Source organism: Larus michahellis, chromosome 2, assembly GCF_964199755.1.
Source record: "Larus michahellis chromosome 2, bLarMic1.1, whole genome shotgun sequence".
Classification (NCBI taxonomy): Eukaryota; Metazoa; Chordata; class Aves; order Charadriiformes; family Laridae; genus Larus; species Larus michahellis.
In genome coordinates, this window is record NC_133897.1 from 88,204,971 (window position 1) to 88,230,566 (window position 25,596).

The 25,596-nt window shown below is 43.6% G+C and overlaps 1 protein-coding gene across 1 annotated transcript in view; it reads left to right on the forward strand.

The window, feature by feature from the left end:
• The window catches only part of MYO10 (myosin X), a 170,160-nt gene that overhangs the window by 50,283 nt on the left and 94,281 nt on the right, over positions 1 to 25,596 (forward strand). The window contains exon 3 of the mRNA XM_074576167.1: positions 24,471 to 24,629. Within this exon, the coding sequence (XP_074432268.1) occupies positions 24,471 to 24,629 (159 nt within the window). The remainder of the gene's footprint in view (positions 1 to 24,470; positions 24,630 to 25,596) is intronic.

The window sequence follows — 25,596 nt, forward strand, 5'->3', positions numbered from 1 at the left end:
GGCCAAACTAGACGCAGCATGCGTTTTGCAGGGAAGTCCTGCTTGCATCCAGTTTCACAGCTGGGCCGACAGATTTATGACGAGGTTGATGGACTTCTTCAAGGTCAGGCGGTGAATCGGTGGTTAAGTAGAACCTTGGGTCCTGCTGACTCTAGCGCTTTGTGTAATAGTTTGAGCGTGCGGCTTTGTCTTTGCAAATTACTGCAGCAAATAAACCAAATGTATCCCCTGCCCCATGGTTAATTTCAACAAACAAATTTTGCGGGGGCTGTTATTTAAGAGGAGGTTGATTGGTATTGATAGGCTCAGACTTGTCCTCCTCGCAGTAGGGAGGAATTCTGAAAAAGGATCGGGGTGATCCTTTTTTCACTCTTTAAAAAGATCTGAGCACTTAAAACCACGTACTTAATACAAGTAAATGTGTGCATCAGCTGCCACTGCTTTATGTTTACTGCAGAGCAGAAATGTGCAGATCCTCATCCATGTGTTATACCATTGTACCCGGTAGTGCATAAAAGCAAATGGCAAAAGTGAGCCTTCCAGTACCTAAAGGGCCTACAGGAAGGTTGCGGAGGGACTCTTTGGCAGGGAGTGTAGTGATAGGACGAGGGGTAACGGTTTCAGACTGAAAGAGGGGAGATTCAGATCAGCTATTAGGAAGAAGTTTTTCACTATGAGGGTGGTGAGGCACTGGCACAGGTTGCCCAGGGAAGCTGTGGATGCCCCATCCCTGGGAGTGTTCAAGGCCAGGCTGGATGAGGCTTTGAGCAGCCTGGTCTAGTGGGAGGTGTCCCTGCCCATGGCTGGGGGGCTGGAACTAGATGGTCTTTAAGGTCCCTTCCAACCTGAACCATTCTATGATTCTATGAACTCGTGGTGCCAGATTGATGTGAAAACTTGGGGCAGGTTTGGGCCAGTGTCTCCCTGTGTTGCAGTCATGAAGGGTGGGCTGTACCAGCGGGGACAGCTGGGGCTCCTGCAGCCAGCCCAGACGTCAGCTGGGCTCGGAATGAGCAAATTCCTCCTTGGCATTTTCCTTTAAGGGAACATGGCACAGGTATTGTCAGAGGGGCTGGCTCTTGCTCCCGTGGACTTGCAGGAGGGGGGTTCCTTAGCTTTAGAGAGACAGCACCAGGTTTTTCGTGCTTGAGATTTTCACTTTTTCCAGCATTGATGTAGATGACAGGTTCTGGCTGTTGCCTTCAGCCAAGGGCACCGCAGGATACTTGGTGACTGAGGCAGAAATGAGCTCGTGAGTACTATCCGTTAATTTCCAGTTGTGAAACTTAAGAAGTGATCTGTGTTTCTGTTAGAGAAAAAAAATACCAGTCTACCAGTTAAAAAATGCTTAGTGTCTTTGTTAGCACAGGCTTGCCAACAGTAAAGCGTCTGTCTGGCAGTGTTGTCCTGGCACGTCGGCTGACTTTGGAGTCAACTGGAGTAGTGTGACTTCCATGATCTGTCAGCACCGCTTCCAGCTTCCTTCCACGTTTTCCTTTAGGCTGCTTCACCTGACTTCAGACATGGTTGTCCCTGTCTGAATGTGCAGGGTCTCAGGTATATTCCTGAGGACGTCTCAGGTATATATCTGGGAGGCTTTTTAACAGATTTTGAACATGAATTTTCTCATCAAAACTTGCTATTGCTAACTTCAGGTATTAAAACCTTCTTTTGTTATGCATCGGGTGCAGTATTCCTGGGGCACTTATTTCTGAATTACTCTTTTTTTTGTTTGTTTGTTTTGATCTTCTACATATGGATGCAGATGGATATGTTATTTTCACTTTTTGTATGATAAAAGAGTTTTGGCCTCGGTTTGAATTCTTCTTATCTGTCGCGTCTGTGTGCAGAAGTTACGGCATGTCAGGAAAGTAAGGTATGCTCGCACTCTCCGTCCGACACAAGGCAAAAATAAAATCTCTAGCTTTATGCATTTAATAGTAAATGAATAGAGATCTTATCAGTTGTTAGAGATGTGTATTGCTACGCTCAGCTGAAAACTTGATGTGTGGTAGGAAATCAAGCTAATACTTGCTCCATCCGTTAAAAGGAGCAAGCACAGCAAGAGGCCAAGATAATGAGATGAGTATAAAGGGAGCAATGAATTTTACTATTAGACATAGTTTTGAAAGCTCATTATTGAACAACAGGTTTGTGAAGAGCCTTGGAAGAAAAGTCAGCTCTTACTGTTAGAGTACAAATGGAGTTTGAACTTTCGTTTAAAAGATCTGGAATCCGTTACAAGTACTTGGAGCTACACGATAGCGGTAAGTGTCTGAGTTTTGGTCTCCAAGGTCATGGAAAACTTAGTTTCTGGGACTAGGAATTTAATACTAAAAGGCCTGTCTTTCACTTCTTGGTTTGTGTTTGAAAATAGGCCTGTGGGTCAAAAAGAAAAAAAAAAAAGAAAAAAAAAAAAAAACAAAAAAAACCAGCAAACCCAAACCAACCCCAAATTGTGCTCTTTGCTTTTATGTTCTGCTTGAGAAGTATTGCAGCTTTTCTTCTTGCAAATAGTCAGAAGAAGGATGATAGTCATGGGAGTGTAAGCATTTTTCTTAATAGAAAATAGTAACGGATACATCCCATTACAAGTTGAGAGGAACTTTTCAGCTCCTGGTAAGTTTCTCAGCCGTATGTCCAGTCGTTCCCCGGGCAGTACCTGCACTGTGTTTTCATGTGTGTGTGTTGGGTTTAGCCAGGGACTCCCATTGCCATCCCTGCGGGTTGGATCTATCCGGGGGTTGAGCATCCAGCCAGGTGAAAGTCGTGTATCTGATGTGAGCACAGCTTGCTCCTGACAGCCTCTTCCCACTGGTAATAAACAGTTGCTGGTTGCCCATCTGAACCTGCTTCTTCACCCTGTGATCCAGCAGCGGTTGTGGGGAGCGCTTGCTTGAACTTGTCTCGGCGGTGTTATCTTCTGCCATCTTGAACCGGAGACAGCAACGGCTTGCTAACGTTTAAAACTGCCTTGCGTTTTGGGAGCCTGTCCCGCACCTTTCTCCGTGGCAGGTTGCAGTGTGCATGCCTCCGTAGCTCCAGCTGTGACTTCTCCATGCCCCGTGGTCAGTATCCCGCTCGAAGCATCTGCCTGTAGCACCGTGCCCCAGGGGAGTGTCCTTTTGCCAGTTCAAAACAGCTTTCCGATTGCCCAGTTGGTGAGGCTTTGCATCCTAACTCACCTTTTGGCCTTCTCTAACTCATATGAGCTTGTCTTTCTCACCAGATCATACACATAAACGTGTGCCTGTGTTATTGGTCCTTTGTGGAGGATCTTCACATTTGATGGAAATAGATCTCTTTGATTTTCTGCTGCCAAATGCATGTATCTCCTTTGGAGGGATGTTTTGTGGAGTAGCTGCTGTCCACTGGGAGCATGTCTGAAGAAGGCTGTAGGCCAAATTGGGACACCATGAAGGTTTTAACTACAGTGATTCAAATTCTGACACTAGTGTTTTGTTTTGATGCAACTCTTCCCGCCAGCCCCCTTTTCTTCCCAGGGCTTTTATCTTACACTTTCTGGGAAGTGGTTTGTGCAAAGTCAAAATAAAAATATCCGTGCGGGCACTGATAGTGCTGTAACTTCAGCTGATGCGGCAGAGTGGTTTAACTGCAGTGGTGCAGTTAGATCGGTAGAAGGACAGGCGTGTAGTTAAGCGCTGAATTTTGTGGGGGCAAAGCCGTCCTTAGTTCCCTTGAAACTGGTCAGAAAAATCCCATTCAGGTCCAAGGACCCCACCAGCGTGGTTTGTGTCTCAGACGCGCATGGAAAAGGGCCAGGTGATGTTGGTAATAGCCAAAACAGCTTCGTTGGGAAGGGATTGACTTCAGTTGCTGGTGCTGCAGTAGGGTGAAAGACCTTTGGACTGCTGGAGCCCACAGCACCAAGGGAACGGTTTTTCAGTTTTATTACTTTTGTGCGTGTTTTAACTGGACTGAACTGTGCCCCAAGAGGTCTGGAAAAAGATTTTGGCAGATGTGCCAGCACTTCCCAGCTGCGGGGACAGCCCGCTAACCCTGAGACAAGTAACCCTAGCAGCCCTGCGAGCAAAGAAAATTCACCAAAAAAGCACAGTTGGAGTAATCCTGCTGAGGTCAAGGGCCTCTGCTCGGAAAATCTCTCATATTCGTGATTCATAGGGCTGCATCAGCAGGATCTAGCGCAGACCTGTCTTAACAGGAAAAGCCTCTGATGTCGAGAAGTGGATTTCTTTGGAGACCAGCGCTTGCTTATGCTGTCAGCAACGCCACGTACCTGGGTGCTTGAGTTCCCTTGCTGTGAGCAGCAGCAGACAGAGGGGATCAAAAGAAGCGCTTTTTCAGCTTTGTTATCTGACTTAATCTAATTGACAGGTTGTACGCTGGGCACGTGCTTTTGTTGGCTTGTCCTCTCAAGAAGTGTATCCTGGTAGTCTAGCGGTAAACCTTCCCCTCACTGACAGGCTACAGGCTTCCTCTGCTGGCACCAAGGCTGCGTGTGCCGTATTTTCCCTGCCTGGGAACGTGAAGCGGTGTTTGATGGATATGGTCTCGTGGTGGAGTTGGGAACTCTCCATTTCTATGCGACCTCTGGTCTCTATGTTCTTGGGCAGATCAGTTAAATCAAAACCTATAAATAATGGAAGTAAAATCAGGAGCTCTAATTTAAATAACGCTAGGAACCTGTGTAGCTTGCTGAGTTTCTTCCTAGCTGTTTAGAATTGCCCAGTATTTCATACAAAGATTTCGTGCTTGACTTCCAGCACCTGAGTTTGAGCCTTACTCCTTTTTTTTTTGATCCATTTCCTGTGAAAACTTCACCTACAGTGGAATCTAGCAAATGCAAAATCGTGAGGACTGTGTTTTAATTTGTCACGCTCACATTTATGCCTGCGCGTTTTCTTCAAGTGAGTATCCTACAGGTATGCTCCTGTGGCGTGTTTCTTTTCTCTCTGTTAGCATAGTAGTACTTGGTTATAAAAGCGCAAGAACAGGTATTTCCATTGCATCTGCTAGCATGCAAGGTTTCTTGATGGTAGAGTCAGCGGATTTGTTGGGTTAACTGAGCTTTCCAGATGAGTGAATCCCAGAATTGAGCACTTCCAATATAAGAGTAATTTTTACATTCTTTACGATACAGGGGGTCTCCTGAGAATAATTTAATACAGGTTGATCTTCAAACCATACCAGAAACAAGTATGATTTTCTTGTATATCTACCTGTCTCGAACTAAATGAGGCGTTGGGTGATTCCTCACTGGCACTGAACTTCCGTGGATATAACTGACTGTTGGAGGTTTTTCCTGGTCACCCGGATCTTGTTTGTCAGTGTGGACGTTAAAGAAGAGATCAGTATAAAGATTTGTATTTGAAGCTATTGTAATGCAGAATGACAGATCAATAATGAATCTTGTATTTGAATAGTTGGTAATCACAGTACTGTGCTGAAAGGAAGGAACGTTTTTATCTCAATGGATTCTTTTAGGAAACAATCCCTTCCTTTGCAGGTTAAATGTGTTCATGTGTACTTCATACACATTTGTGTTAACGGTGTAAGAAACCTGCTTTAGTGCTGGTGCTGATGAATCTTTTGATGATGGAAGAGCTTAGGATACAAATGTTAGGGCTTTTTGTGTAGGATCACAGCAGTCTTCATATTTTGCAATTGACTTGGAGTCAGTCATTAGTTATGAGTCACCTGGTGATGAGTCAGCTCAATATTGTATGAATAATTTGTCATGCCATCTTACTATTCTTTTTAATACTCAGATTTTAATATTAAACTTAATACTTGTTAATATTCAGGTGATAGTTGACTGCAATTCTGAAGTCACTGAGTGCCGTTGCTTTCTTGTTAAGGGCGGGTATGACCCTCTGTTGAATTGGCTTGTTATGCCTCACTACCTTCAGGTCCTGTTTGTGGCAATAAAATGACTCCAAATAAAATCCTTAACGGAGATGCCTGTGTATAGAAGTCCTACTAAACTGATGCGCATTTTTTGTCCTCTTGTTTGGACTTACTTTTACCTTTTTGTCCTAGCTGTGGCGCGCGTAACCACTTACCTGAAGGCATAAAGTCTGGCCTTTAATCCAGAGCATTTGAGTTTTAAGAAGAAATTATGTCTTTTTTAGAGTCCACCTGTGCTGCACATGTTGGTGCCGTGAGAGCCAGTCTTGCACTGCGGTGTCCGCAGATGCACTTTATTCGTTTGCATCTTTCTTTACTGGTGAGGATGGGTTTCCGTGGTTGCCTTGATAATAAGCAGAACTGCGGTCCTGTGGCCAGGACTGAACTTGGGTATATAGGTGGTACCTCTGTGCCACCAGCTGTGTGTGACTGTCCAGTTGTGCCCATCCTGGGCTCTCTCCTTTCCGCACCACTGATAGTGGCTTTCCCTGCATGTTGTATACTGTGGTACGTTATCGGTGCCATGGACTTGATGGATCTGGGATGAGGACAAGTGAGGCTGGGTACCACACAGAACATTGCTAAACCCAGGCTTTTAAAAATCAGTGGGACGAGAGTTGGGAGCCATAGATCTTGTAGAAGAAATGTCTGTGCCTGTGGAAAAGTTTCTACTGCTAGCTTAAATTAATATTGTGCATAACAAAAGGCAATATCCAAACAGATGGTAGTAAATGCAAGATATTTTAGGGGGAAGGAAAGAGATTTGCAATATTTCAGGACTGAGACTTTGCTAAATGGAAATTTAATTTAGGTATGTCTATTTTCAATGTTATACAGCTGCTCAGTTTAAAAGATGGTAGCTGTCTCTCTAACTTTGTGATCTTTGGCTGCACAAAGCATGCCCTTGTTTCTAGAAACTTCTAATTTAATCTGCCAGGCTGAAGATACATGTAATAAAAATCATTGCGTCATCAGAGCAGGAGAGAGTTTATGCATGGAACTAAGTCGCTGGATGTGGCCAGTGAGTCTAAGCCTAGGTCTCAGTTCTGAAGCACACACAGCTGAGACAGCAGAGGGGGGAGAAGTTGCTTGGACTGTGTTAGGTAAATACTCTTCAGGTAAGGTGACATTAGTTAGGGCCCTGGATAGCTAAATGAAATCGTTACTTAATGCGTCCTTTTTTTTCTAATTGGATGCTGTTTCTTTTCTGTAGGAGGATTTTTCAAACTTATAGCTTGTTTGCTCTACTGCAATATGTTAGGGAAAAATATACCCATCAGCTTGTAAGTTTATGCAGATAAAATCACTCAGTAATATTTTTCTTCTACGTCCCTTGCAGCAAAAGTTGCTTTCGTTCCTCTCATGTTAAAATGAGGAAATAAGTAAATAAAGGTCCTTGTTCACCTTGTGCTCCATCAGAAATCATATGAATGGACAACATAATGACCTTTGCAGACTATTTGAAATTTGCAGTGAATTCTAGTGTTTAGAGGGATAAGGGCTGGGATGTAAAAAAAACTGGCAATCCACAGACTCTCCTGTGCCCTGCAGTGCAGGGCATCAGGACTCGCACCTGCCTGAGCTTATTTGCCATCAGTTCAGCTCCATCCCAGGTGGATGATGGATCTGCTGCTTTACTCCCTACCCTCTGAGCCTATTTCACATTAAGGCCTGTGTGCTATAAGTGCCTGTAATAAGAAGAATAGGTAGTTGGTAGGCTAACAGGAGGACTGAACCCTTGAAAAGGTTGTGCATCACATTGCTCATTAAGCTGAGCGTGTTTTGGGCGGTGAGAGTTGTTGCATCTTTAGGGGAAGAGAACATTGACTTTGATATGGGAAAGGACGGCCTTTTGTCACTTGCAGGAGGGTTTTCCCCATCAGTCTCTAAAGATGAGTTTTAAGATGTGATGTTTATCAGAAAACATAGTAAAATAAATCTGTGTGGAGAGTGGAGGGCAACGCTATTTGCTAATACACAAGACTCTCATGTCCGTGTATCTCTCTTAGAACTTTTCCTCCCGTGCAAGCAATCGGAAAAGGTGGTCCAATTTTAATCTGCTGCTTCTAGCCTGTTTTTAGTAACATGTCAGGGTAATCTCACCATATTTCCTGTTGAATTTATATCTAACCCTCATTTTAAAGAGTATAGATTAGGGCTTTTAACAGCTTCATGTGCTTGAGGTTTGTCAAGGCAAGTTCAAAAATAAACAACGGTATCCTTACAAAGACAGAAAAATGATTGTGTATTTTTCTTTGCAGCAAAAGCTTGGGTTTTTCTTTCTAGGACTATAAACATCACAGTTATGTGTAAAGCTACCAAGTAGTTCTCTGAATAGAAGACATCTTTCTTGTCTGCCTCCTTCATGATTCTGACACAACTACTGAAGAAGTACTGTCCTTATGTGGGGGGAAAAAAGGATGCGATGAATTGCTCTTTGCTTGTATCATGGGAACCAATTGTAGTTGGGCTTCTCCAACATATACATACATGCTATATGGCATGGAATGCAAATATCTTGTTGGAGCGTGTCCAGAGAAGGGCTACAAAGTTGGTGAGGGGTCTGGAGGACAAACCTTATGAAGAACGACTGAGGGAGCTGGGATTGTTTAGCCTGGAGAAGAGGAGGCTGAGGGGAGACCTTATCACCCTCTACAACTACCTGAAAGGAGGTCGTAGAGAGATGGGGGCTGACCTCTTCTCCCTGGTGACAAGTGATAGGACGAGAGGAAACAGGTTCAAGTTACGTCAGGGGAGGTTTAGATTGGATATTAGGAAACATTTTTTCACTGAAAGGGTTATTAAACATTGGAATAGGCTGCCCAGGGAGGTGGTGGATTCACCTTCCCTGGAGGTGTTTAAAAAAAGGGTAGATGGGGCACTTAGGGACATGGTTTAGAAGTGGCTCTTGTCAGGGTAGGTTAAAGGTTGGACTCGATGATCTTAAAGGTCCCTTCCAACCTCAGCAATTCTATGATTCTATGATTCTATCTAAGCAGAGGCTGGCTGTGGAAAATTCAATTGCACATACGTGTTTTCATAAGTGGGCCACCTTCTTACGTGTTAAATTTGCTCTTTTGCTTCTTGAACTTGAGGTTCATAATTCAAATGCAAACCAGACAGTTATATGCTGATTTTATGGGAACGACTTACAGAACAGTCTGTCAAATTTTTGCGGCCAAGAGCAACTTCTTTTCGTTATTAGTATATAATGCATGTTCTCACACATGTCAAAGCAATATCCATGTCATACAATAAGATGTATGACGTGGCCCTGAAAGGTGTTGCATCTCTTGACCACTCCATCTGCCCATACCTGGGCATTCATGCCCTGCAACGACTGATGGGTGCTCCAGTCTCCTGGGCAAGTTCTAGCAGTGCCACTTACGTATCTTTTTCTTGAAAGAAGTCTACTACAGGAGAATGGCCAAGACTGGGCATATTTCAAACCTTTTACCAGTTTGAGGTTTTTTTTGTTATGTGTTTTTTGGTTGTTTTTTTTTTTCTTCTAAGAAAGCTTTAAGGTTTCGTATTTAACATCCACAAGCTTTTCCCAAGTGCAATGAAAAGAGATTCTTACCTGCACAGTAACAGAAAATGAACAGTAATACATGCAGTATTATCTCTAAAGCTGTAAAAAGGGGAACTTCTAGTGAGTCTAAAACAGAAGAAAAGCTCTTCTTAAGCCATTCTGTGAATTCTTACGGCTCCTGGACCTGGTATATTTATTCATGCTCCTTGTAATAGTACCTTGTAATAGAATCAAGCAAAAGAATGTAATATTGTTTTCCCCCAAACCAGACATATTAAAATGTAGTAGTGTTTTCATATTTGTACTTCAGTATCTCCAAGAGGTCTTTCCATCTTTGTGCTAGACACTGTAAAATTTTATAGCAAAGAGGTAGCTTTTTTCCCTAAAAAGCTTTTGGTCAAGGAAAGAGCGAGCTCACTCTGGCCTACCTAACAATGTATACTTTATTTGAGTAATAATCAAATTTACTAGCATGCATTTGAGAGAACCTAAGTAATTAGTGTGCCTGACTATGTAATCAGTCTGACTAATGGTCCTATTCAGTGCAGATTAGAAGACGACTGGTGTGTGCTGCTTGTTACTAAGCAGAGTTTCTCTTGTTCCCAATCTAGACGTAAAGATTTTAGACTTCAGGATAACTATGCATTCATGTCCAGAGCAGTACTTTCTTATAAAAGAAAGTTGCGTGTGGGCTTGCAGTCCAGACAGATACACAAAAATCTGAAATTCCTGTGAGTTTACGCATTTCAACTCTTCCCTCCCGCTCATTTCTGAACCTTTTGAAAACAAGATGGAGTAAGGTTTTTTATTGTGTGGGTTTGGTTTTTTTTTATTAGATGTCTTGTCTTTTTCCTTTTCCCTTTTCTTTTTACTCCACCGCTTCCCTTTCTCTTTACCATGTTTTCATGATGATTGAACCATTGTGGAATATTCATCTGGTTTGGTTGATCTTAAATCAGAGTGGGATCCTTGGGCAGAGGACGTCTGGAAAACGTCAGTTGTGTGGTTTCCCCCCTCAAAAGTAAACAAACAGCTGAAAAAAAAAATAATAAAAAGGAGTTACAAGAGGAAAACCTGAGGATACCATAAATTAAGTGTCTGTGGCACTTTGGCTCCTCCCACTCAGTGAAGGCTGGCACATGGTGGTGGGAACCCTCCGACTTCATCTGCACATGGGGCCGGGGGACCTCAGTCGACAGGAGCCGGTTGGGCTCTCAGGGCGTGGGTCTGGGTTTCACGGTTGTAATGAAAAACGCTTAACCACCTCAGCTGCTATCTTAAGATACGTGCAGCTTCATTTCATGCTTGTCCGAACCTGTTTTGTTCTTTCCGGCAGCAAGCTCTCCTCCTGCTGCAGCTCACAGTGCCGGGGAAGGGAGGGGTGGAGAGCCCGTCCCAATTACGCCGTTTTAATAAGTTTCGGGTTTCCTCGCTGACAAGGGTTGTGGCTCTCTCTGGCAGTTCAACGTAAGAAGACGTGTTGGTGGGCGCCTTATTGGGAGAACGTCATGCCAATGTCTCAAAGCTTTAACCTTTGCTTTGTGCCACAGCTAGCGAAGTGCCTTGGTGGCTTTTTGGGAGGGCCTCGAGGTGGAAGACAGTGAAACAAAGTCCCGCTGCAACAGGCTGAGCTGTGTAGTGCTACTGACTGCCCAGCAGCGCTTCTCCAGCAGCTGCCCGTGGTCGTCTGCTGGTCTCGACCCACACTAGTCCTGGAGAAAAGCAAGACTCTAAGGGCAAAATGTACTCTGTAAGACTTTAAAATTAGGTGGCTTTGCACTTTTTGAAAATAATAACGTTTATACTGATTTTTTGATCATGAAACCTCCTTCAACAGTTAACCTATGAGAATATATTATTAAAACCCCCCAACTTTCTGCTTGCTGTATAGAAATTCAGATTTATTCCAGCTTCTTACTCCCTCCCCCACCGTTCACCTGTCATCTAAAATTTCTACCAGGTCACCTGAGCGAGGGTAACAGCAGAGGGACGCCCTGCCCACCTGGGACCGGTGGATGCTGCCTGTGGTTGTCTGCTGGCGGGGAGGCAGGGTCCCTTGCTCCTTCCCTCCGCGCACACGGAGTCCTTTGTCACGGTCCTGCTAGCAGGGCATGCAGGAGCAGCACCCCTTGGGAGGGATTATTGCAGAATTTTTATTTCAGAGGATTTGCGGACCTGGGCAGGCATCCCTGCAGCAAATCACACACAGGCAGCTTCCTCTCCAGCACGTGGAAGCTGGGATGTCTCTTTTTTTCTGTTGTTGTTATTACTTTATTTATTTATTTCTAGACTGAAGCTGAAAATCTGGTTTGCAGCCAGCTCCCCATCTTCTGTGAGAAATAGGAGTGTGAGGCACCCCGAGGCACACAGGACGTGCTGGGAAGAGCAGCATAGCCCTACCTGACCACAGGCAGTACTGCAGACTGGGGTGTTGAGGTTCAGTGTCCCAGTCTCTGGGAAGACTGGCTCACTGGGGTGCAGCGCTGAAGCCGAGCTGCTTCTCCTCAGCTGTGGCAAAGCCAGCGAATCCTTCCAGCAGGGTGCTGCATGAAGCCTTCTTGCGTCTCGACCTCCTTGTTGCCTTTTGGCATTGCTGTGGGCTGTAGTGAGCTTTACTGTTGGGCCTGGGTAGGTCGGCAGCAAAGCCAAGTGAATGATCAGTCCCCTCCTAGACCCAGGCTAGTTCCACACACGGACTCTCCCATGTCTCCGGACTGCACGTACCAGGGTCCTGGTTCACATGCTTTCGTCGGAGGAAACCCTACTCACACTATGTGGAGCCAGCTGAGATTTAGGTCCAGCCTATACTATGAAATATGGCTAAAGCAACCTCTGTGCCTGGACTGTGGTCTTCTTGTCAATGCATATACAGGTTTCAGGTGCCGCACAAATGGCACTGGCTAATTCTGAGTGTGAATAAATTACCTGCACCGATTTTATTTTATTTTATTTTATTTTTTTTATCCATCAGTACTTCCATGTTAGCAAAAAATTTTTGTTGATATTTGGGGTGCATTCTCAGGCAGGGCAAACTGCTGTTGTGGGACCCAGCGCTAACTTGGGTAGGTGGAGAGGCGGCCTTGGAGACCTGCTGAGGGCTAGTCTGTTGCTGCCTCCCCTACAATGACCTCTGCGTGTCAGAACCGGACATGTAGGTAAGGAGGGGTCACCCCTTCCCACTGTCATCGAAGGGCATCTTCCAGTTACCTTCAGTCAGAGCTGGAAAAGAATCTGTTTAACTGAATTAATGGCTGTAGTGATGGAGGGAGTGGCCTTGTGGTGTTCTCCTCGGTTAGCTCTTTCCTGAAAGGCTGCTGAATTGTCTTGAGATTATCACGCATGATAAAAGTTAACTTTGAAATATCATAGCCTTGTAAACATGGCTACCATAGAAACTGTACTGTATGCTTAAGTTTGAGGAAAATGCCCGATATTTCATGTTCGCTTACCTATAATTGTGTTTTGAACTTTCTCTGTTGTGAGTTATGTATCATCATGTACATACTTGTTCTCTTAGATGGACGTCCTTAGGAGCTTACGGTATTCAGGCCTTGAGTTCCTCCCCTTTCTACCTCCCACCCCCCTGTGTAAGTTACCATTATACACCTACAGTTTTGGGGGAGGGGGAACTGAATAGACAGCTACCTTGTTAAAGTGACTGCTTCAGTGAAGAAGCTTTGAGCTGTGAATAAAATGTGCCCTTGGCTGACTTGGTAGCAGTATGGCTGCGTCAAAGCCTCATAACGCAGGCAACCTGCAGGAAAAAAACAGGTAGTAAACACAGGTAGAAAAGCCTCTCTGATCCTATTAAAAAAAAAAAAAAAAAAAAAGCATGAACGAGGGACTGATGTTCAAGCCAGGGTGTTTGCATGGCGTTGGGATCGCTTGTAACCCAGTTCCCATTTTCTGGATTAGAGCAACGGTAAGCAGTGGCAGAGGCGTGGGTAGGAGCGTGGTGTGCAGGTTGCCCGTCAAGGGAGGGGTTTGGCTTGACTTCACGAGGCAATTAGTGATAGTGTAGAAATGCTGTTTTGTAATATTACAGAAGAAGAAAAAAAAAAAAAGATTCAAAGTTAGTTTATAAAAAAAGCATAAAGGGACTCTGGTTTTTGTTGTCTGTTAAAATGAGTGGCTCACACTTCAATTCAGATTTATACTTTTAGGATTTCTCATACTCAAATTTTTGTAACATAAAAGCAAGGAAAACTAAAACTAATTTTTATTTTTTTTAAGCAGGCAAAGACACCTATCTAAATTTCACCAGAGTTGCATCAAAATGATCTTGGAAAGTAGTCACTTGAAGATAATTTCAGAGTTCTGCCAGTTCACTCTCATGTTAGCCTCTTGCTTCTTCTGATCTTCTTGCCTGTTCTGCTTCTCCGGAAACCTGTCAATACAGAAAGATGTAAAATGTGTTTTTAAAATTAAGATAAGAATGCCCTACTGAAGCAGACACACTGCTGTTCTGGGGAAAAAAAAAAAAGTTGTTTAATTAAAAACGTGATTTGAGTTCAATCGAATATTGTTGCTGTGAGGTGTGCAGTATTTACACTAGGAGAAACCAAGCCAAGATTTGGAGAAACTAAAATAAAATGGAAACACTTAATTTATGAGAGTTTTATAGTTAAATGTTGTCAGGAGATCTGAAAGCTGAGATGACGTGTATATGAACTTCCTCTGTGCAGGTGCAAGTTGTCACGTCTTTTAATTCACAAATGGCTTTAGAAACGTTCAATGTATGGGGTGTTTTTGCCTTCAGCACTGGATTGTGAGTGATGCCTGCCAGTATCGTTTTCTTGCTTTATAGTGAGCAAGCTGTAAAACTTGCAGCCTCCAGCTGTGGGCGGCGGGAGCTGAAGGGCTGCCCACTACCTGGTGTGAGGAGTGAGGGAAACCAGAGCCCAAGGCTGTCTCAGCCTGCTGAAGGGCTGGAGCACCTCTCCATGAGGACAGGCCAAGGGAGTTGGGGCTGTTCAGCCTGGAGAAGACAAGGCTCTGGGGAGACCTTATAGCAGCCTTCCAGTACCTAAAGGGGGCCCACAGGAGAGATGGGGAGGGGCTCTTTATCAGGGAGTGTAATGATAGGACGAGGCGTATTGGTTTTAAACTGAAAGAGGGGAGATTTAGATGAGATATTAGGAAGAAATTCTTTACTGTGAGGGTGGTGAGGCACTGGAACAGGTTGCCCAGGGAAGCTGTGGATGCCCCATCCCTGGAAGTGTTCAAGGCCAGGTTGGATGGGGCTTTGAGCAGCCTGGTCTAGTGGGAGGTGTCCCAGCCCATGGCTGGGGGGTTGGAACTAGATGGTCTTTAAGGTCCCTTCTAGACTAAGCCGTTCTGTGATTCTGTGAAGTTTGACAGCAATACGATCCATTTTGGTGTAAAAAATCCTTTCTGGCTCTGTTTTCTTTTTCTTTCCTCCCAGCTGCCTCTGCTGAGGGGTCTGTAGTCCCCCTTCACAGGGTGAGGGGACCAGCAGGACCCGGGGCACTGCAAGGACCTCTCAGCCTTCATAGCTGGTGCTGTGGCAGAGCCTCCTTGGCTGGCCTGGGTGGTGATAATTACCACAAACTTTCACAACAAAAGCTTCCCGCCAAGCAGCTGTGCCTGGTGGCAGTTTCCCCCCCGGGCAGCCCCCTGGTTGCCCTCCGGGCTGGTGGCCGGGGGGACTGCGATGGTCCCTGCAGGGTCTGGGCACCATCTGCACCCACCAGCTGTGGTGGCTGCCTGGGCAGGGTCGGTTCAGAGGCAGTGTTGCGCTGAGAGGAAGATAGAGGTGGGGGGGAGTCCAAAAGGCTCACGATGGCATTGCACCAGGTTTTGTTTGATATTCCGGAGGGCCTCGTCAGAGTGTCTCCTTCTCCGGCCAGCCGTCGTCTGGGGCAGGGCTTGCTTTGCATGGATGGCCCCTCGGAGCTCCAGCTCCTACATAAGTGTTGCCTCTCCTTTCATTACTGTGATGCTGCACGCAGGCTGCTCCTATTCTAGCCTCAGAGGCGGTCCAGGCAGCTGCCTGTGGGGTTTTCATGGTTTTTTTCTTTTTTTTTTTTTTCCCCTTCATTTTTAGAAAAAAAGACCTATTGAGATTAATTGTTTTGTGCCTCAAAAAAAAAAAAAAAAGCTGGTGTAATTTGGAGGCTGCTTGTTGAACAGAGTTGTTCCAGTTCTTGATAGTGGGGCGTTTTATTCAAATTTGGTCTTGTTCTTTCAGTTGCAAATAGTCATTGTTTATCTCATATGAATCATTGAATAAATATGAATTTGAAATTGAGAGTTTCACTTGCGCTCTAACTGATGTTGACAGTCAAGCTAATGCTTTCAGTGCCTGGCATTGTCCATAGATGCACTTTATTTTGTGTGGAAAATGAGGGATAGAGGGTGAGGGGGGGTTTTGTGGGTTTTTTAGTGTTTTGGGCTTCCTTCTGACAAGAAGAAACCATTGATTTTCACCCCCTTGTCCATGGAGCCAGTTAAGGCAATACACATTGAAACCAAAAGACGTATTGTCATTACATCTGTTTACTGGGTGCTGTTGGCAGGAACATGGACTTGGGGGGTGCCTTTGGTGGGGTGTCCCAAGCGAGATGGAGGATTGAACCCATGGTGATTGTTGGTCCAGACCTTCCTCGGGTACCTGCTGGGATCTGCTCTCTGCCTCGTATCACAGTGCCCTGCAGGTCAGAGGCCTCTTCCATGGCTTGCTGGTTTCCAGTTGAGACGCTGTTGTTGACCAGCTAAGGCCCATCTTGTGGTACCTCCGCTGCGTCCTGCCCTTGGACTACTTTATTTGGTCCGACGCTCTGGGAAAGCCTGGGCAGCGGCAATCCCTCCACTTCTTGTTTCAAGAAAGAGAAAGGAGCACTTTCCCATGGTGAAGCAAGTGCTGGTGACGTGCCAGGAATGTTTCATATTTTCTGCAGTGCTGTGGTCACAGTTTTTGTAGGTGGGCTTCTTAAAAATCAGGCTTTGTGGTGTCTTCAGGTGCTGTATAAATAGGTTATATAAGGTTGCTTGCAAAGCAAGTTAAATAAATTATGCACTCTTTTTTTCTTGTAAGGATTAGCATAGACTGCCTAGGGGCTTACTGTAGTATAATCTGGGTAAAATTCATGTGTTTAATTTGAATTAAATTTCATTATTGTCTGTGTACGCAAGCCCAATTGAAGGGTCATAAGCGCTGAACCTGTAATTGGAAGCTTGTTTGTACTTGACAATAGAGCTTGTCTAAGAACGGAAAAAGGTTAGTGTGTGGAATAAACTGCCTTGAAATACCTCTTGTGGAATAGGCGTTAGGTGGGAAGTCTGGATCAGACAGGCTTATTGACAGCGGTCAACACATAGGGAAACAACCAAGAGGTGTGATTTAGTGGGTTTGCTGAGCTCTGCGGCGGTGATGACCAGGATTGCCATCCTGGCAGTGTGCTTTCCCATGCTGCAGAGCTTGGGAGCAGAGAGGGATATTCTGCATGGGTGCGAAAACCCAAAAGTTGTAGTAGGAAAGCCGTTCAGGAGAGAGGCTGCAAGCCATCGCTGGCGGTGTCACTGCTGGAGGTGGGGGAAGGTGCTGGGACAGGCTTTCAGCAGTTGAACCTGGGAGCAGTTCCTGACCCAGATATCCCAGGCCCCAGCAAGGCTGAGAGGTGTTATGACAGGGGGACTGAGGAGAAGGGTTTGGAAGAGGTTTGATTGATAGGAAGAGGAACGAAGAATGAAAATGGCTGGAACCAAAGTGAGCAGGGGGTAAGAACAAAATAGAGGATTATACACAATGTATGGGTTGTGTAGGTACAGTAATGTGCAAAGTGGACACTTAGACGTTTTCCATTAGAGGTCAAGATTAACATGTAACTGGGAAGGGAGGCTGGGGAGTGGGGTGATTCCCAGGGTAAGTGGGGAGGAATTTTACAAAATGGGTGGTGAATAAGCTGGTTCTCAGTTGATGTGTGTATGGCATATTTGCTTGAAGGCTAGTGTTAGTCACAGTAGTAAAGACACCAGTTTAGTTGGTAATATTTTTTTTCTTGGCATCAATAAACACTTTACATAAAAGTATTTAATTTTCCTCCATAGTTTAACAGATAAGAAACTTCATTGTGGTTTTTTTTTTTGTTGTTGTTGCTTTGAAGAAGATTAAATTATACTGCATCAAAGCAAGCCTTGGACTTGGGTACATCTTGTTGCCTGAAAGATTGTTGGGACAACGGAATGGATGTCTAAGGTCAGCTGTTACAGAGAAATAGTAAATTACTGGACAAAATCATTACCTGGGTCACACTCTTGTCATGATTAACTGTAGAATTTAAAATGTCAGTAGTTAATCTGCTTTACATTTGGTCTTAAATTGCTTTTGATTTATAAGAGAGCCTCCTTGTCCTGTATTTTAAGTATCTACTTAGACAGTAGATCTCTCCAGGAAAAAAGAGTAAACGACAAGATTTTTATTTTTGTTTTTAATCTGTGGGTCCTTGGGCTTGCCATGATTTATTTTTCTCCCTGGAACGCTGCATTCCACAACTTGTAACGTGAGCCCAAGGCCTCTTTTTTCTGCTTGGACTCATGTATAAAGACATTTTGTAAAATTTATTGCATTCTTTTAACATCTAAACACGAGACAAACACAAATGATGATCCTCAGTTCAGACCAACAGCAGAGAATTAAAAAAAAATTGATACTTTTAAGTGGATGTTTCGCTGTAGAGTCTTGTGTATTTTGCTGGGCTATGCCCATATCTCTGCTGCAGGGTCAGTGACCGTAAGCAAAAAGATGCCTTAGAAAACTGAAGGCCCTGATGTCTTGAACGTATGAGCCAAGTCCTCTGGAGTTGCAGTTGAGTCGTGTGGATTTTCGTGGGCATCACCATAGCAGTTGGGATTAACCTTGTGGAAGAACTCGTGTAGAGCAGCCTGTGGGGCAACCAGAGGAAGGCTCATGGCTTCAGGTTTTGGGTCACAATTAGTTTTGGTTTCTGATGTCTGTGGGGTGGCCAGATGCCGTAGTAGTTGGTTTGCTAATATCATAGGCATTATTGAAAAAAGTTTGGTTGGTTGGTTGTATCTTTTACTGTTTGTAAACCCATCTCCCAGATGACATCTGCGCAATACCTCTTTGCGTTCTCCTTTCCTGTCTTACTGAGTTTTATGTTTAAATTACCATATTTTACATTATCCCTCTGGTTATATGGATTTGAGCAACTTAATTTAAATCAAGTGTGCAAGAAGACTTTGATATTTCTGTTTTACACGTACAAATATCAGTATTACATTCTGTAATATCCTGCAGTTTCTAGAGTACACCTAGGGTGCGTAAAAAGTTTTTTTACGTAGAAAAGGGCAGTGGAGGGAGGTTGGTTTCTCCTTTTCTGTTACCCATACCAAAAAAAACCCCTCTTTATTTAATGCAATGCCAGCAGCGACAGGGATGTGCTGAGCTGGGTAACTGTTCCCCAGCACAGCAGCGGGCAGTACTTGGCATTGACCAGATGCCACCATGTCTGGCGTGTGTTATCAGTGGTGAAGCTGGTGGCTCGTGACCAGCCGAAACTGTTGCTGCCTGCATGGTGGGTGATGGCCATGAGGGATGGTCTGGGTGTGAAGCTGTGGGCAGGTGTCCCATCCCGGTCCAGAGGCAGCAGCGGTGGGGAGCCAGCGCCTGTCACCACCCTTTGCTCTAATCCAAATCTCAGTCTTTGAATTAAAGAAAGAGACCCCGCCTGCACCGCTTGGAAGCTGCGCTTGGGAGGGAACCCAGGAAGGCTCAGGTCTCTGTACAGAAGGGGCTGTTTTAAAATGCTCACAATATGTAAACTTTTCAGTAGATGATCTTGCACATACGGATTCAGTAATGATCTAGTTTGGCTTCCAAGATGCAGAAAAACCTATTTCTGCCCTTAAATAAAAATTGCGTGGAAATCCTGCTTAAAATGATGAAGATTCAGCCATCGGTCAAATACTGAATTGTTGATTAGGAAACTTTTAGAGGGCCTTCTGCCTTCCTCCCGTCCAATATTGATCATCAGCATCAGACCAAAAAAACCAGCTAATTGTGAAAAACACCCTGAGAGATTTGGTTGTGTTGTCTCAGCGCAGACTGGAAATCCAAACTCTGATTTGTAGCTTTTGCAAGAAATGGGGATTGCGTGCGGCTTTTTGATGTGCTTTACCTAAGCGCTTAATTCAGCATTCTCCTAAACTCACTTGACTCAGCTGTTCTGAAATCCCTTGATACCATTTAATGACCTTGTTCAAGCAGGGATTTTTGTCACTTGGCATCATGTCACAAAATGATGCACTGAGAGAGAAAGCATGTGTGCGCCTGTCATTGGGGGCCCACTCTGACCTTCTTTCCCGGTGTTAATAAATGGTATTACAAATTAAATCTTTTGTTAAAATATAATTTCCATTAGATCTTGAGCTTAGGGGTAATTTGTCAGTGCAGAAAATTAATTAGACATTGTTTTGTGATATTCCCCTGAAATGGAATACTTGAAAGGCTTCTTATTTTTTTCTCATGCCAGATTAATTGTGCAGGATAAAAATGTCATTTTCAACATAAAGAAGTGGGGAATATTAAGGTCTTCATGCTAGTGGTTTTCATGCTCTTTTAAAAGCATCAGTGAAATTAATTTAATTGCAGTCATATGCCTCAAACTCCTGATTTGTTGGTCGGTTGTTTTCTTTACTTGCTCGCTGGTAGTTTTAAAAGAGTATATTCATGTAAAATACTAGTAATTCCAAATTGCATGGAGCACAAGAAATGCTTTTCTGAACAAAATATAAAGATACGCTTATCTAACAAATGCTTGCGCATCCCGGCGTACAATATTGCACTGGTCATGCAGCAGTATTTATGAATAGGGAAAACTATATCTTTATGTGCTAAAGCCATAATCTTCATTGCATGTCTTTGCTTTAGGATGTGGTTTAGGAGTCATTGGCTTTCCAGACAGAGTCCTGTATGAAATTATTTATTTATGTTGCTCCACTGTTTCTTAACAAATCCCTTCACGAAACATCAACCGCCAAACCCCCATTTACCTAGTGCTCATCTGGAGTCCCAGGTGTGATGCTGTACGTTCTCCAGCTTCCTACAATGCATTAGAGAGCATCCGACTGGCATCTTCTGCAAAGAGAAGGTGCTTGCTTCCTACAGCAACATTTGTGGATCCGAATGGTGTTTCAGAGGGTGACGTGGGAGTCTGTCCCTTCTTTGCAATGCAGTTGTGACCACGTCCTGGAGATGTTGATGTGCTGCTGAGGACTTCCCTCTAACTTCTTTTTCCTTGGTCCCATCCTTGTCCAAGGCTAACGTTCTCATTGTGAGACGATGAATTCATTTTCTCTGACTTTTCCTTGTTTTTGTCATCCGGGTAGTACTTTTGGGAAGCATGAGTGTAGTTATCACTCTCAGTGTCTAGGGCTTGATGTTGTGTCCTATAGCAGATCTGGCAAATGCTGCGGGTATCACGATGGTTGAGCAGGCAGACCTTGACACTGCTCTGGGTATGTCCTTATCACAGCAAGGCTGGTGAATTTTGCCCAGTTCTGGAGAGAAGAGAATTGAGTTAATAATCCTGTTGATTTCTGAACAGACATGAATCAGCACATGGGGTCATGTCATCAAAGGTTTGAAACAGGCTGTCACAACCAGACCAATATGGTTTGTTTTCACACTTTCTGCATGTCACCCTATTTTTAATATTCATTCAAATTTTCCTGTCCTCACTCACCTGTCTCTTCAATCTTTCCTTTTTTACTAGAGAAAGAAATCTACTCAGTAGTGTGTGATTACTTTTTTTTAGTCTTTTTTTTTTTTTTTCTTCTTCAAGACAGACAAAGCAGCGTTCCTCCAGCCCTTGAGCGTGGGTTCTCCTTTCAGCAAGCTGTAAATATCTGGGCGTCTGATAGTTCCCTCCTACGTTATTTTCGAACTTCAGAGTACCTCCTGCAGCTCTTTATCCTGTTACCCAGGGAACTTGGTAGCATCGGTCCCCTGGCTTTTCAGGTTGCTTCCTCATCTGGGTCCCTTTTTGGCGTGTTCATCACGACACTAGTAATCCGTGGTAGGGACAGACAAGCGGTTTTGGAGTATTGTTCTCCTTTCCCAGCGAAATGCTCTTTACTGTTGTTTAGCTAGGTTCACCATTTTGTCTTTATATTTCTTGAGCTTGTTCTTTTTGTTGTTGCTTTTTGCATTGCTCCTTCCTATCTCAACCTCTAATTTTCACTTCCATAATAACGCTGAGAGTTCTTATTTTGTGTGTTGTCTCTTTAGGGTTTAATTTGTAGTTTTCCATGTATTCAGCATGTTTGTTATCTTGGACCATTTATATCTTGAGAGGAAAGAAATTTTTTGCTGAATTCTCATTTAGGCTTGTCTTAAATCATATTCCAAGTTTCCGGCATGTTTTACTTGACCTTCCAGAAATGCAGGCCAGATCCTTGAGGATGGACGCTCCTGAGAGCTGCCAACAGGCTCCTCTTGAAGTTCAGGAGCCAACTCATTCATCTTCCTCTTCTGGATGCTGACCCCGCAGAATGGCTCTTGGTTCCTATTTCCTGAGGATTTCATCTGCTGTGATATTTCATAACGTGACCTTCTAATTAGTAACGATAAAGTTCAAGGTAGCTGTTTCACATCCTTATCCCAATAAAGGCGTTGAGTCAAGATGGAATAAAACAAAAGCAGGCCTTTCAGGGCTTGAGCAGCAGGACTTCTAAAAGCCCATTTTAAGGAAATTTGGTCTGCGCATGTGATCCTGCTGCCCTATCTGATGACTTTGATCTTGTTAGATGATTTTGACCAAGTTTCATAGTGGGTTTAGGAAATCTGAAGGATGTGTGGCTCTGGTAAAAATTAAAAGTAAGGGAAAAAGTGACTCCCCAGCCTTGGGGAAGAGACTCTGCTTCGTTCTGGTCTGGGTGGCAGGCATTATCACCAGTCGCTGTGTTTTCTATCTGGTCGACACACAGGCATATCTCCGAGTCCGCTCACAGAGCTGTTTCCTCACCCAAACAAGGAGGCAAGGCATGGAAAAGCTGGAAGTGTGAGAACAACCAGCCTGAAGAGGAGAAAATAGTGGGTTTGAGTGGGAAGGGTGAATCTGCAAAGACCATCTTCGATAGTCCTGCCACTCACGAGTCAATAGTCACATTGCTTCTCTCGGTGCATTTTTATTAACTCCTTATGTTAATAAACGTGCTTAGTGATGTATGGAGTGCCCTGCCTGCCCTACTAACCTGTGCATCACATACCGAAGAACAGACATCACAAATACAAAAATTCTTCTCCTAGAAATGATGTTTTGTTTCCTTTCTGTGTTCACATGACACACACTCACAGGATATGTGGTGTCCCCTTTTGGTTTCCTAATTCCCTTGAGTCTGTTTTTCTGTTTTAATTCCATGCTGATACATGGTTTCTGTTAAGTTACTTACTTTTCTAGGATTTGCTCTCCTTAAATCCCTTTTATTTCCAAGTCTTCCAGCATACAGTATTCTTTGTTAGACAGTATGAACTTTGGCCTTTTTTTGTCATGGTTCTTCCAACTAGGGACTGCAGTTTATTACTCTTGAAACGTAACTACCTCTAATTCCAGCTCGTACTTTGTCTGGTTAGTCTTGGGACCGCTAACACTATTTTCATCCCCAAAGTTTTGCTGTCAATTGATGCTGTTCACGTTCGTTCTTTCTGTCGGATATCTGGACCGCTTGGATCATGTACAAGTGGCTCCTTTCTCTATCCTGGCCAGCACCTCTCTGCCCTGTACAAATGCTTGACCTGTCATCTTGATGGTTGTTTACCACAAAAATACAGCTCAGATCTCAGCGTCTGTCTTTTTCCTGCAGTTAGGGATTGTGCTTTGGATGATCTGAATCTGTGAGAACTTTCTGGTGGTTTGCTTGTGTGTGTCCCGTTGACATCTGTGCTCGCCAGCGCTCGGGCTGCCGGTTATTCAGCTTCTTCTGTCGGCTTTATAAATATTATTTCAAAGGATTTTGGAAGTGTTGTGTTTTGTTTTGTTTTTTAATATTCCACATCATTAAAGTATCTACATTAACCCCGCACTTGAATTTCTTACACTGAAAGGGTGACGTTAGCAGGGACTGGTATTGCCTGAGTAGCGTTGGCTACAGGATGCAGATTTATGTCTATGAGGATGAATTGACAAGATGTAAATTAAAAGGAAATGGGAAGCTGAATTCATAAGCTTATTGCTTTATCATCTTTAGTGATGTCATTAGTATTCATAGAAGTTTACTTAACTAGATTGGGGATGTGTCCATCTTTTGAGCATATTTGTGATATTTTTACAGAAGATATGTAGAAGTGTTTTCTGATCGAGTATTTAAACGGTGGTTTTTTAGAGCTTTTACTGTCTGTTTGGAACAGGCTTCAGAAATTCCTCCTGAAAGTGCATTAATTAGAAATCGATTCGGCCATTCATTTTCCAATATCTGCAGCACACTGAATTTAGCGTGCTACTTGCGTTGGGAATAACGACCTAACCCGATAGCGGTCCTGACCGGAGAATTGAATGGAAACATTTAAGTGGATTTCAGATCAAACATATAAACACTTGCAGCCTGTTAGAGCAATAATTTTCATTTACTGTTTTGCACTGTAAAACGTTTCCTCCCAGAGTAATTTGAGTATAAGTGGGGTTTACTTTAAGGGGTGAGGTTTTGTGTGGCTGGTTTTGGATTTTTTGGTAATGATTATTATTGCTTGGTTTATTTTTCCCTTGATAAAGTCCAACAATAGTCCAGCGTGAAACAAGATTACATTTGCCCTTAAAAAGGAAAAACCCTTATAGTCCTCAGTGCATTGTCAGTATGTGCCAGTTTCATATGACCCCTGTGTATGTATTTGGGGCTTCAATTATTGTCAGAGAAGCTTTAGAAGAAGGTATGGCTGGCAGACTGTTATATTTTACAAGTTTGCACACTGATAAACTGGATAGGGAATATGGGTATGAAAGCCCCGTTCTCAGATAGGAGTTTTTGAACGTATGTTCTGATGGTTATATTTTCTTTGTTTCCCCTCTTTCAGGTATTCACTTATAAACAGAGCACAATCACGCACCAAAAAGTAACGCCCATGCATCAAACGAGCGCAGAGAGTGTGGAAGACATGGCAGCACTCATAGATCTCCACGAAGGCTCCATTATGCACAACTTATTCCAGCGCTATCAGCAAGATAAAATCTATGTAAGTTTCTTCTAAAATTAAGAAAAATATCCAGAGGGAATGTTTAAGTGCTGTGTGGGTTTTGCTGTTCTGTGGTATCTCCCTTCCTAACGTTCTCCAGTTCTTTGTGCATCCACATAGAGCTGAAGCTTGCATCGTCTAGTGACTTCTCGCCAACAATGACGGAAGGAGAAGGTAGCTCAGGGCTGGCCAGGCAATCCCTTGGAAACCTTGAAAGTGGCATGCTCCGTAGGCTTTTACGCTTCCAGTGACAGGGTTGCGTAAAGGGCTCTCGTTTCTCTCTTCTCCGTTAGACTCTCTGCCCCAGCGATGTGGGCTGTGTGCGTCACCAGAGAGGATGTGGTGGGATTTAAGCTGTGACTGTCATCTGAGATCCCATCAGGCCAAGATCCAATTCTGATTGGCATCCACTTTTCTACTGTAGTAGAAAGGGGATGGTATTATGATCGTCAAGCTGACGACCTGTGTCTTTAAATACAGATAGTCAGAGTCGGGGTGTATGAGAACAGGCAGCTGTTTAGCAGTTTCAAAAACAAGAAGGAATGAGTCTGCAGAGAATTCTTTTTCTCAGCTCTGTAACAAAGGGTTTTTGTGGTTAGCTTTACCTGCTTTTTAAATATTTTCATTTATCTTGAACCGACTAGATATGAGTCTTTCCTAAATCTGGAACTACACTAAATGTAAGAAAGATATATGGAATATTAGTGGCTGTTACAGATTGTGAAATCTTATTTTTCAGTCGTTCAGTTGTTGGTGGGTTGTTTTTTTAAAAAATAAGTAATTAGAGACATAAATATTTTTTGTTTGCATCCCCTGTCTAGACCCTCAATTTGGCCATGTACATGCTTTATTCTAAGCATCATCTATTAGGTTTGGCTTCTTTATTTTTAAACACGAACATATCTTAACATAGAAATAAACTTTCCCTGTATTTAGAAATTTCTTTATGATAAGCAAAAGGGCAAAG